The sequence below is a fragment of the Vipera berus genome (assembly GCF_964194415.1).
Source record: "Vipera berus genome assembly, chromosome: W".
In the NCBI taxonomy this organism is placed as follows: domain Eukaryota; kingdom Metazoa; phylum Chordata; class Lepidosauria; order Squamata; family Viperidae; genus Vipera; species Vipera berus.
In genome coordinates, this window is record NC_138210.1 from 52,856,237 (window position 1) to 52,869,347 (window position 13,111).

A 13,111-nucleotide genomic window follows, 5' to 3' on the forward strand; every position below is an offset into this window, starting at 1 on the left:
TCAGCATTTTCCATGCTTGCTTTGTTGCTGGAAACTTCGCAATTTATGTGCCCAAGCATCCCTCCAGAGCAGAGCAAGGCTGTTTTTGTCAAGGATTAGCCGGGCAGGGTCAGGTGACTCGGCATCATTGCCGATGATAAGGTAAAATTTGCCCACTTGGAGGTGGAGGCACCGGCAGGCCAAATCTTGTTCTGGTACCCAGAGTGGCTGCTCTCCCCGATGAATAGGCACGCGACGCTGGCGGTAGACAGTGAGGACTGAGGCTGTAAATTGCCACCATGTTCCAGACTTCTCTAAGGCCAACAGCTGGGCCCGGAGAACTGCCATCAGTATTGTGAAGGTCACCAAAAAAAAGAGAGAAAAAAAACCTATCAGGAAGTGAACTGTTATGTGATCCTGCCCTATTTCTGGAGCTATGACATTACTCCTTTTACAAGTTCTTCTTTATTCCCGCCCCCTAAGCAGTACCATCTAAGACTCCAATTTGTAACCCCATGCTATCATCACTAGGCACGTCATCTCTGGGGAAAGCAGTGTTTCCCAGCAAATGGATGTTTTAACAGAGGATGTATCAGGGGGCCACCGCATCACCTTCTGCATGAAGACTATTAATTTCATATATTCTATATTTCCTGGATTGATTCTGTGGGAGGGGCACGTTATACAGGTAGTCCTCAAATTACAATTCATTTAGTAACAGTTCAAAATTACACTGGCCCTGAAAAAAGTGACTTAGGACTGGTGTTTCACACTTACAACTGTTGCAGCATGCATGATTGGAACTCAGAGGCTTGGCAACTGACTCATATTTATGATGGTTGCAGCGTCCCGGGATCATGTGATCACCGTTTGTGACCTTCTGACAAGCAAAGTCAATGGGGAAACCAGATTCACTTTACAACCGTGTTGCTAACAACTGCAGTGATTCACTTAACAGCTGTGGCAAGAAGGGTTGTAAAATGGGGTGAAACTCACTTAACAACTGTTCTCACTTAGCAACAGAAATTTTTGGCTCAGTTGTGGTAATAAGTCAAGGACTACCTGAACAGTAACACCACTTCCTGGTTGACCATTCCAGTTGTTTTTTATCACAGTTTTGCAAGCAGGGAAATAATGGCCATGGAAATGAGAGATGGTGCATCAATTTGGTGTACAGATAGTCCTTACTTAATGACCATCATTGGGACTGGCAAATCCATCACTAAGTGAGGCAGCCATTGCCACAGAACTACAACCTCCATTCTGCCTCTGCTGTTAAGCAAATCACCCACATTGTTAGCCAAGCTATCATGTGACGATGATTTACAACTTTACATAGGGCTTCTCCATTAACTCTGCTTGTTGAAATCTGGCTGGGAAGCATGCAAATAGTGATCACATTAACCACAGACTGCTGCAAAGGTCAAACATCCCTGCTTTTTGTGAAGTGCCCAAATTTTAGTCATGGTCATAAAAGTGAAGACTAGTCAGAAAGGTTTTTTTTCCAGCACTCTCATAATTTTCAGTGGTTGCTAAACAAGAACAGTTGTTAACCAAGGGCTAACTGTGGTGATGAAGGTAATTGGAGTGGGGAGCACCAGGTTCAAATCCAGCCTCAACTGTGGAAACTGACTGGATGACTTTGGGCCAATATTATGCCTCAGCAGAGTTTGCACACAAGTTATTCTCATGGGGGGAAAAAACCCTGCAGAAGTGTCTTGAGCTCCTGCAAGGAATGGTGGAATCTCAAATAAATAACGAACACTACCGTAATCCTTCTTGCAATAGTTCCTCAAGTTCATGTGGACATGTCTTTGTGGTGCTGTGCAATGGCTCTGACATTCAGTACCTGGTGAACAAAAAACAAACAAACATTTTTCTGGGCAATGTCTGTCCGCAGTTAAAACCTATTATTTGTCTCATGTATTATTTTCATTAGAGCAAGATTAGGCAACCTGTTGTTCTCCTGGTATCTCAGATGCTATCTGGAGCTTATTGGAGTTGTTCGAAAAATGTTGAAAGCCCTGACCTAACTGCCAACTGGATCACTTTGGAGCAAGAACTGTTTCCCTCATACAGTTCCTCCTACCAATTCTCAAGTTGACTTGTCAGCCCCACTAGATAGACCAGGCCTGGAAATCAACTTGAATGGATGGCTAAAACAGAGCTGGCTATAAAGAATCTTGCAACTTCCTCCTGTAACTCTTCCCTCTTCCTATACTCCTGTGAATTAGGGAGGTGTTTGGGCTACTTCTGAATGTTACAGTATATGGACATTCTGGACTTAAAAGAATGCTTCCGCCCAGTGGTTCTCAACCTGTGGTCCACAGACCCCTGGAGGGCCGTGATATCGTATACGGGGTCTGCGAAGGCTTGAAGAAATGTTATAATTTAAATCTTAAGTTTTAGAGGTTTGTGGCCATGGTCCATGGTCACTGTTGGAAGAAAAGTCTTCATTATGGTTCATCCAAGCTGGGAATAAACACGGCAACGGCTTTGGGAAGAAGGTTGTAGTTTGTTGGAGAGGAAAGCCAGACAGAAAGATGGTTCCAGCAGAAAAGAAGAAGGGCTGACCACATGTAAGGAGTAGGTTTTTATACCCTCTGGATCCTTTTGTTTAGAGTTGCTTCCTGTTCCTGTTTGAAGCTATTTCCTATGTCATGAACTTTGGACCTGAGTCTGAGTGTGCTCTTCCGGCATTCTGATGGTGATGGGTTGATCCTATTATGTCCAAAGGTCATGTCTTGCTTCCCTGGGGCTGGGGTATGTAGATTTTAGGTGTCTTTGCCTTCTTAATGTTCTAGCTCCAACCTTCCTGATGGTTCACATTTGCATATCTATAGGACTGGTTTTTCTGCTTGGGGAAAGACCTGGGACTATTAAGAAATGTGGGCATGCTTTCCTGGTTCTTCAATATCTTTTAGGAAATATATTTTTGTGCCCTTTTAATATTTCCTTCTCTAGGGAGCTGACCTCCCACACCACAAAAGGTATTTAAAGGGGGTCCACGGTGAAGAAAAGGTTGAAAACCACTGCTTTAGCCTCTTTTATTTGACAAGAAAGCCTGCGTGGCTTTGTGAGCATCATCTTCCTTACTCTTTGCATTGACTGTGAAATTGTTTTCATTTTTTTTTAGAGATGAAAAGGGCTCTTCTTCCAGGGATGTGGTTTTCCAACCCTTTGAAAGGAAAAAAAAATTAACTGATTTCCTTAGGAAAAGTAAGATAATATTTACACTCTGTCGTCTCACCTGCTTTCCATTCCTGAGGTGGGATAACTGTAGTTGTCATCTCCTCCTGGATTCCTAGGGAGGGTAAGATGTAGAATAATAGATTTGATATTTCCCCCCCCCACTCCCCCGAAAAGATACATTCCCAGGTCTGAATAAATGAGTTCTATCTGGACATTTGGATAGCTGTGTTTGGGCATCAGTTCCTCGGTCTTGGTTTGAGAACAGAAAAATAAAGGATGTTATACAGAAGGTCCACATCCTAATCACTGCCTCAAATCTGTTGGGAGTTTCCATGATTTCACTAAGGATTGTTCACAACCCTCCCAAGTTGATCTTCATTGTTTTCAGCCCACAGGAAAAAGCTGAATACCAATCAAATGATTACAGGAGCCTGGAGCCTTTGCTCAACTTCCAGAAATCTTTGCTCCAAATTTTCACCCCCCAGGCTGATGCTTTTGAAAGTGATATCGCCAGAAGCTCACAGCTGGGCTGCCCGGCTTCCATGACATCAGTCCACTTGAGATGAGATGTCTGTGTGTATGCTATGCCCTATGATTACCTCATTCAGCATCCCTCCTCATAAAGATCGGGGCTTTACTGGAAAACATGAACTCACTTCCTGATTCATAATTGGGAAACAATATTTTATTCTGTGGAAGGATGTGCTGGAAGGAAGAGTGGGAAGAATTTGCTGTTAATCGTGGTTGTATGCCACATGGAAAAAAGAAAGATATTTTGTGTTTTTTTGTGCGTGTGCACGTGGAACAAAATTTATTTATCTACAGTATTTGCTTCCCAGCTTTGTTATTTTTTATAAATAACTCAAGCTAGTGAACATATCCAACCTGCCTTCCTCCTCTTCCTCTTTTCCTTGCAACGACAACCCTGTGAGGTGGGTGGTCAAGCACCTGATCACGTGAATGTGGGGATGCTGTGATAGTTGTAAGAGCAAAGACCTGTTGTAGGTCACTTTTTTTTCAGTGCTGTTGTAACTTTGGTTACTAAATGAATGGTAAATTAAGGCAGGGATTACCTGTGTGGATATTTCTTTGATGAAATGAATAGTATCAAAAGAGTGGCAGCTTCTCCATTGAACTTTTTTTTCCTTAAGAAAAAGGTAATTTTGCACCAAAGACCAAATATAGACAAGGACAGAAAGATAAATTCAAGACACATGGAATGATGAGTGGTTATTATCCACCATCCAACCTCCATCTTCAGAGATGGCCTATGTTTGATTTGTAGATTTCTAATTTTATATTAAAAATATATATAATATAATTCTCTGCCATTCCTCCCAGGCACTTAGTGTTTGTACAGATGTTATTTTCCCCCTTTATTTGATCCTGACAACAGCCCTAAGCTTGTAAGAAGGTTAGTAGCCCAACTGGATTTTATGCTAGAGAGGAGAGAGATTCCCGGTGGGACCACCATGGGGATTGGGGTAAACAAAAAAAATCAAGATGGCTGCTTTGGCTGTGTTATTGACATTCTAGTTCAGTGATGGCGAACCTTTTAGAGACCGAGTGCCCAAACCCCAACCCAAAACCCACTTATTTATTGCAAAGTGCCAGGGGTGCATCAGCATTATGGTGCCCTCGGGGAGCGGGGTGGCAGGGAGGCGCCTCTGAGTGCCACCTCTGGCACGCAAAAACCAGGGGCGCAAAAATGGGCCACCGTGCTGCAAGGCGCCGATACAGGGCGCTGCATCACGCAAGAACAGGGCAGGGGTAGTGAGTATCACGTAGGCACCAGCCCCACCCCATTTGCAGCGCGTGCATACTCACAGCCCCGTGCGCACACGCACGCCTGCAAAATGCTTCCCCCTCCCTTTTCTTCCAGTCCACCAATCGACAATGGTTGGTGACCTCTGCTCTACCATCTCTACTTGAGCTTTCTAGTCGGCTGCTTCGCCTCCTTTTTGCTGGGCGGGGGTCCTGCTCCGGGCGGTGGTGGCAGCCTGATGGACCTGCTGCTGCCGGCAGTGGCGTGCGTGCCAACAGAGAGAGCTCTGAGTGCCGCCTCTGGCACGCGTGCCATAGGTTCGCCACCACTGTTCTAGTTCTTTTTTATGTGTGTTGCATGGCCCTGCTAACCACTCTGAAATGCTAAACAAAGATTTTATGGAGTTCCCTGAAGCCTTCCCTGAAGCTAAGCAATTTAAGAAAAGGGAAACTAGAATCTGTAGATCTTGGCCTTTTGGTTCTTCTTCCCCATTGACCCAAGGGGCAAAGGACACTCTCCATAACTTGATACCCTATAGATGTTGTAATGTATTGGCCTTTTGTCTATGTTGTAGTGTTTGCTCTTGTTGCACTGCTTGCTAATTGCTTGCATTCAATTGCTAAGTACTAGTTCATGCATATGTTGTAACAGTTGCTAGCCAGTCCAGACTGGTTGTCTCTAGCCGGCTAAGTAGGTCTTTGGGCAGGAAACCTATGCTTCAAACCTATTGGTCGCCACCTATCGGCCAACCATATAAATAACTGCACAGCAGCTCCCTTGCTGTTTCTGTTATGTTCTGACCTTCAATAAAGCCTCTTGCTGTTTTGAACCTTCCATCTCGCTCAATGCCTGCAAAGAACCAGCTACACAACAGATGTATTGGGAGTGCTAATCCTATGCTTATCCAGGCATCGCGGTGTGTCACTTGGAAAGTGCCAGGTTGGGGGAGGTTGCACTAAGGTGCTTCATTCTCAAATTGGCCCCAAGAAATGAATTGTTGTCCAGGTGTGGACTGGGCTGTCCCAAAAGGCTGACATGGAAGGAGGTTTAAGGAAGAAGAAAGCTTACGAATGCAGGGTATGTGAGCGCTGCGGCTTTGCTGGAAACCCTGGGCACATCGATTGCAGGTCAGGCCAGTGACTCCATTCTTGCACTGGCACTCTCCAGTGGTCTGGTTGCAAATGGCCCCAGTTGCCCCAATAGGATGACATTGGCAAGCTGGAAAGAAAAAAGAGGAGGAGTTATGGAAGGAGAATATGTACTTGGCCATCTCCGCAATAATCTATCCATCCTGACTTTTTTTAGTTAAAAGGTGTGTGTGCCTTTTACAGGAATGCAAGCTTTCTCAGTGCTGTGACTTTAAGAGAGAAAGCTCCAAAACTCTCTCTCTTGACCATAGTGTGGATTCACACATCGGAGTAAGCCATGGTTTTGCTTTTTCACCATGATTTGCTGACAAGCCACAGTTGCCTAGATTCAAATGCTGCCTATACTCGAATCCATCTCCAATGGATTCATTCATCCTTCAGGGGTGTCAAACTGCCGGCCCGCGGGCCGGATGCATCATCTGAAAGCTGTGCCCACCCCATTGCGCAATGTCATGTGACGTTGCGAGTTTGACATGTCTGACTGAGCATAGAGGATGGATAACAGCAAAATTAAAAGAAAACAAAGTTTCCTAAAGAACACATCCTAGATTTTTTTACTCAGTGGAATCCAAAAAAGAGCTACCATAACAATCCTCATCCCCTTCACCACACTACATTTCCCAGGTTTCATAGCAAAGGAAGGCCTGGTCATTACATCAACCTTGGAGACAAGTTTCAAAGCAAAGAAATAAGCTTGAAGTATTTAGAAGGCAACCCAACAGGCCTTCATAGAAAATATGAATTTTGTACAGGGCGGGCTTTTTTTTTCATTGTAACCATTGCAAGCCTTATTCAGATGACTTTGATTCTCTGTATACAGTCCAGGGTGAGTCCAGAACATTGAAAAAGTTAGAATGGTGGCCATAACCATTTGATTAAAACCACACCTTGTTTTAAAAGGTGTCATTACCCTATAAAAAATGGTGAGGCTTTGATTGTATGGACCCTTTTGGGACCGTCTCCTTTTTGTGAGAATTTCAGGGAGACTTATAAACTTACTGACCCCAGACTCTTGGTTGACTGTTCAAGTATCACAGATTTCACATCCCAGGGAGGATAAGAGGAGATTGCTAAATCAATTTTTGGTTTTTGCAATGGTGCCCCTCTCTTTTCCAGGAATATGCATTGTAGCCCTTTTCCTAAGCATGGTGGAGACAAAAACTCCATCTTATGAACAATTAGAGAATCAGTTTGTTCTAGTGGTTCAGGCACCAGGCTAGAAACAAGGAGACGGTGAGTTCTAGTTCCATCTTAGGCTTGACAGCTGGCTGGGTAACTTTGGGCCAATCACCAGGAAACAGTGAGTTCTAGTCCCACCTTAAGCATGAAAGGTGTCTGGGTGAATTTGGGCCAGTCACTCTCTCTCAGTCCAACCCACCTCACAGGATTGTTGGTCTGAGGAAGATGGGTGTAGGAAATGACTAGGTCGAGCCAGAAGGGAGGGATCAAATGTGTCATCGGTCTTGATTCCCTTCGTGCCCAGAAGAGATCTAAGTCCAGCTCACCTTGAATTCCACTGACTTTTGTCTACTGCCTATTTGCTTTGACCATTAGTAGTTCAGATTTTTGTAGAGAGCATAGGTCTGCAATAAACCTTTGCATTCACTTGAACTGCATGGACTTTTCCCATGCTTCACAATGGGCAGTTAAGAAATATGAAAACTAAGATAAGATAACTTTTATTGTCTTTTTTTTTACTGTGGGCACAACGGCACACATCAAAAATGAAATTTAGTTGCCCGCTCTCAAAGTGGAACACATACATGACACACACCTAACCATACTATATACACATATGTATAGACCCACACCCCTACGTATACATAACAAATAAATATTAAATATTAAATACTGTCTATCTTAAATATATAATGGAAGGAGGAAGCTTGAGAGTTCACAAGGTTAATGCTGTATGGAATGAAACTATGGCTGAATCTGGATGTTTTGCTACGGATACTACGAAGCCTCCTCCTCCCAGAAGGTAACAAGGAAAACAGGTCTTGAAGAGGATGAGTCGTGTCCCAGATAATCTTACGGACCCTGCTCAAGCAATGCTTCTGTGCTATGTCCTGGATGGAGGGGAGGGAACTGCCAATGATCTTTTCGGCCATCCTCACCACTCTCAGCACTGCCTTCCTGTCTGAAGCAGTGATGCTTCCAAACCAGGCTGTGATGCTGTATGACAGGATGCTCTTGATTGTTCCCCTGTAGAAAGTGGTCAGGACAGGGGAAGGAAGATGTGCTTTTCTCATGCGACGCAGAAAATGCAGGCGCTGCTGTGCCTGCTTCACCAGTTTCTCACTGTTGAGCAACCAAGCCAGCCTACTCGTTAGCTGCACACCCAGGAATGTGATGCTGGTAACCATCTCCACAGGTGAATCATTTATGCACAGAGAAGTGTGACTGTGTCTGCCTTTTCTGAAATTGACAATGATTTCTTTGGTTTTTCCATTATTTAAAACTAGGCTGTTTTCCTTACACCAGTTTACAATATAATATAATATAATATAATATAATAATATAATATAATATAATATAATAATATAATATAATATAATATAATATAATATAATATAATATAATATAATATAATATAATATAATATAATATAATATAATATAATATAATATAATATAATATAATATAATATAATATAATATAATATAATATAATATAATATAATATAATAATTAATATAATATAATATAATATAATATAATATAATATAATATAATATAATATAATATAATATAATATAATATAATATAATAATATAATATAATATAATATAATATAATATAATATAATATAATATAATATAATATAATAGGAGGAAGTACTGTAATATTAGGTATGTTTGCCGCCTTCGGCTACCTATGAAATAATAAAGGTGGGATAAAAAAAATCTTCCTTATTGATAAAGAACTGAAAACACCCGAACGACAAAGTTGTATTTGCAAGATAAGGTCAAAAAAGTCAAGATGACAGCCATAACTGTGTGACTGAAGCTCTGCTCCTTTTTATAAGTGACACCTATTCCTTTCTCATAAAAAGAGAGCAGGCTTTGATCAGATATGCAAGGCCGCCATCTTGACTTCTTTGAACCCTCTTCTTGTCCCTCCTGGCAAGGGTGCTCTGGGTTTCAGGACCTGACCCACCTGTGCAGGCTCTGTGGCTGCTGATGGGGTGGCTGAAGTCACGCTTAAAGCCTGGTGAGCAATACTGACAGTGGCGCCCGGCTGTGTGGTGTCGACAGTTCAAGCAGATCCCTCCACTCTGGCGCCCTGAAAGTTTGAAAAGCTCCATGCTGAAGCGGCAGCGATGGGAATGGCGGTGGCAGTTGCAGGCTGAGGACACAGGAAGGAGGTTCATCAGTTTAGGAAGCTTTCTCCGTCCATGCCCAAGACCTCTTTCCATCCCACCTCTGGACCACCACCAGTATGCCCAGTCCTCCAAGCCAGAGGGGGTCCAGAGGGATGGAATGGGTCAAGAAATCCAGATCCTGGCTGCTACAGGGTGATCAAACCCAGTATTTTTTTTTACATACATTGTTCAGCTCTCCAACACTGGAATTTTTTAAGAAGAGACTGGACAGTCATTTGTCTGAAATGGTATAGGGTTTCCTGCCTGAGCAGGGGATTGGACTAGATGACCTCCAAGGTCCCTTCCAAATTTTTATTATTATTATTATTATTATTATTATTATTATTATTATTATTATTATTATTATTATTATTATTAATTACTACTACTACTACTACTACTACTACTACTATTACTACTACTACTACTACATAGGTTAAGATCACTCTGCCCCGACCTTTTTGACCTTTCAGAAATCCCTTGTAATGTGCTTTTTTCAACAGACCTGGGTATCTCCTGAGGAGAGAAATCACATGTGCTTGTTGCCTCAGTGGTTGCTGATTCTAACTTTCTCACAATCTTGTTTTTAATTCATGTTTAATAAATGTAATTGTTTTAAGAGATCTGTAAAACAGGCAGTCCTCAACTTATAACCATTCAAAGTTACAATGGCACTGAAAAAAGTCCTGGCACTTGCAAGTGTCACAGCATATCCCCTCAGTCATGTGATCAAAATTCCTGCACTTGGCAACCAGCATGTATTTACAACGGTTGCAGCATCCTGCCGTCACCTGATCATCACGACATGCAACCTTCCCAGCTGGCTACTGAGAGGCAGAGTCAAAGAGGGAAGCTGGATTTGCTTAACAACTGCATGATTCACTTAATAACTACACTGATTAGCTTAATAACTGTGGTAAAAAAGGTTGTAAAATTGAGCCTGACTCTCTTAATAACTGCCATGCTTTGCAACAAAAGTGCTGGTCCCCATTGTGGTTGTAGATTGAGGACTGCTTGTATTGGCAACATGGGGAGCAATCCAACTTAATAAATACATAATACATGCATGTGTTAAAAGGGTTGCCATATAAATTTGATCAATATCTAAATAATAAAGAAATAAATAGGGCCGAGCTTTGATCATATCACAACCATCCTCTGACCTTTTTTAAAAAAACGTTACCCCATGAACAACCCTCCAGTGTTAGGAATTTTTATCCCCACCAAAAAAACAATCAAATGCTTTAAATCAGGGATCCCCAATCTCCGGCCTGTGGATTGGTACCGGGCCGCGGCATGCCAGCAACCGGTCCGCACAAACAAGCAAAGCCCCATCCGCGGGATGCAGGCAGCACACAAAACCACGCACTCTCCGATCCGCAGAAAAACCTCTCTCCACGGAACCGGTCCCTGGTGCCCAAAAGGATGGGGACCTCTGCTTTAAATGATTACCAGTTCACTGCTCGTGGGTACCAAGATATCTTTGGTGTCCCTAAGTGGCATCAAGGGAATCCTCAAATAAATTGAAAAGTGGATTAGAGCGTTTTTTAAAAAGGGCCATTTCACAAGATTTCAGTGTTTTCACATGAGATCTTATCTTTATCCAAATAAAGATGCTAGGTTTTAGGAGGTTTTGGTGAAATTGCTGACCTCATTAAATGTTGAACTTAAAAAAAAAAGAACAGATTGGAGACAGTCCAGTAATGATCCTAAAAATGCCTGAAAAGATTGCTCTAAGACTTTGAGAGCCAAATTGTCACACACTTTTGGTAGAACTACAACCCAATTTGGCCATTCTTCTTTTTTTGGGGTGTGTGTGGGGGGAAATCTCTTAAAATGAAGACAATTCATGAGATGTTAGAAATTCTTTTTAAAAATTATTTCTGGGGATCTGAAAAGATGGCTAGACCCTGTCCTAAACAGACCAACAGCAGAGTGGATATGTATATTTTTTTCCTGAAAATCTCTGGAAAAATGCCCATGGCAAAATCTTTCCAGCTTTAGGCTGGGAAGGACCATGTGCAAATGGGGCTTTATTTCTGCAGAATTCCAAAGAGCAGATCCCAGTTCTGGACACATAATGTTCTCAGCCATGGGTGCCCTATCTTCCTCACAGTCTCACCCACACATTCATGAGCATCTTTGGGGGTTGCCCTTTGCCAGGGCCTATCCCAGTAGAACGTTTTGCAGATGTCACATTCAGGGCCGGCTGTGTTGTGCCGACAATCACACTGAGGTACCCCTTCATCTTTCCCAGCTGTGCATCGTGAGGCATGTCCATTGCATTTACATCTGCCTCCAACCTGCAGCTCAGCTACTCCATAGGAGGCCTCTTTCCTGCGCAACCCCAGAGTCCGGGCTGAGTGCATGCGGTCAAAGGACATGCGGAGGTCGGTAGCGGTCACCCAGTCCTGGAGGACAGGACTATACTCGAACCGCTGGGATGAAGGGCGGCCTGCAAGAGGCATGAAGGCCACTAGCCCTCCGGTGAGGGGCTTGAGGGCTGTTTGAGCCTCGATACAAACAGCTTCATGCTCCATGCTTTTCACAATGGTGGTGGTTGGGGGCAGATGGTAACGCCGCCAGCAGTGGCTGGAATAGAACTGAAAAGGTACCCAACTGCGTCCATAGTCCATAGACTTGTAAATGGCCAAAGATTCTGGTCGTGGGGAGCAGAACCGCAGAGCCACGTAAAGGATTTCCATTCGCCGGCCTAAAGCCAAAGTAAGCGTGGCATTGGCTGTTGGCTGAGACCACCAACACGTCCTATCCCCGTCATGGTCTGTGAGCTGCTCTGACCGGTGGCTATGTTCTTGGCAACCTTGGCAGAATTTGGAGGCTGGGTCGGTTGAATCCCGAAAGGTGCAGAATCGCCCAGAAGGACTGCTACACGTACTGGAGGCTTCCACCAGACGACCCGATGCCAGTTCGGACAGCTCAGGCAGGCAGTATTGTGGGCGCTGGTTGGCATTGTAGCAAGGGTCACGAGGGTCGGGAGTTTGGCCCAGAAGGAACGGAAGGAAAACTGCAACACCCCATGGGAAGTGAAGCATCTCTGGGGAAAGGCGTCTGGATTCAACAGCTCATCACCTGGAAGATGAAAAGGTAATAGCTGACATGAAAAAAAAGAGCATTCTGTTCTTCCCTGCCCCTTTTTCCTATTTTCTACCTGTTGTTTCCAAAAACAATAGAGGGAGGGGGAGAGAGAGAAGCAAGCTAAGGCTCATGTGATAAAGATATGAAACTATGATGCTGAAGATGTTTGATGATAGTAAAGCTCCACAAATTTGTCCCTGTTGAGGAGTTCAGCTGCCATAATTCCCAGCCAACATGGCCTTCATCTCCTATCTCTGACATTTCAAGCATTCTGTGGGTGGTCACCACTAGTATGGAGATCAATGCACATGGTTTTCTCACTTCAAAAGTTGTTAAGGCACCGGCTCTGGGCTCTCTGATCATTTGTACCATACTAATTCACACACATGGACGTCTCCCGCTACCCTCTTGCCTCTGATCAAAACAACTTTCTCTAATTGAGAACATACACCCAAGAGCCAAGCAGATGAGGTTTTAATGAGCACGAGTAAATAGCTTTCAACTCTCTTTTCACAGTTGAGGCATTGTTGGGAATTGGCCCAACGCAAGGGCCTGGTGGATGGGTGGG

At 43.5% G+C, this 13,111-nt stretch overlaps 1 protein-coding gene across 1 annotated transcript; it reads right to left on the bottom strand.

The window, feature by feature from the left end:
• Positions 1-12,500, bottom strand: LOC308676292 (netrin-1-like; the record flags this gene model as incomplete). Its single annotated transcript, XM_081342105.1, has 6 exons — positions 1-320; positions 1,748-1,828; positions 3,230-3,283; positions 6,005-6,154; positions 9,243-9,431; positions 11,570-12,500. 6 exons carry the CDS (start codon positions 12,498-12,500, stop codon positions 1-3), a joined length of 1,725 nt encoding a protein of 574 aa, XP_081198231.1.
• Positions 12,501-13,111: the final 611 nt, after the last annotated feature.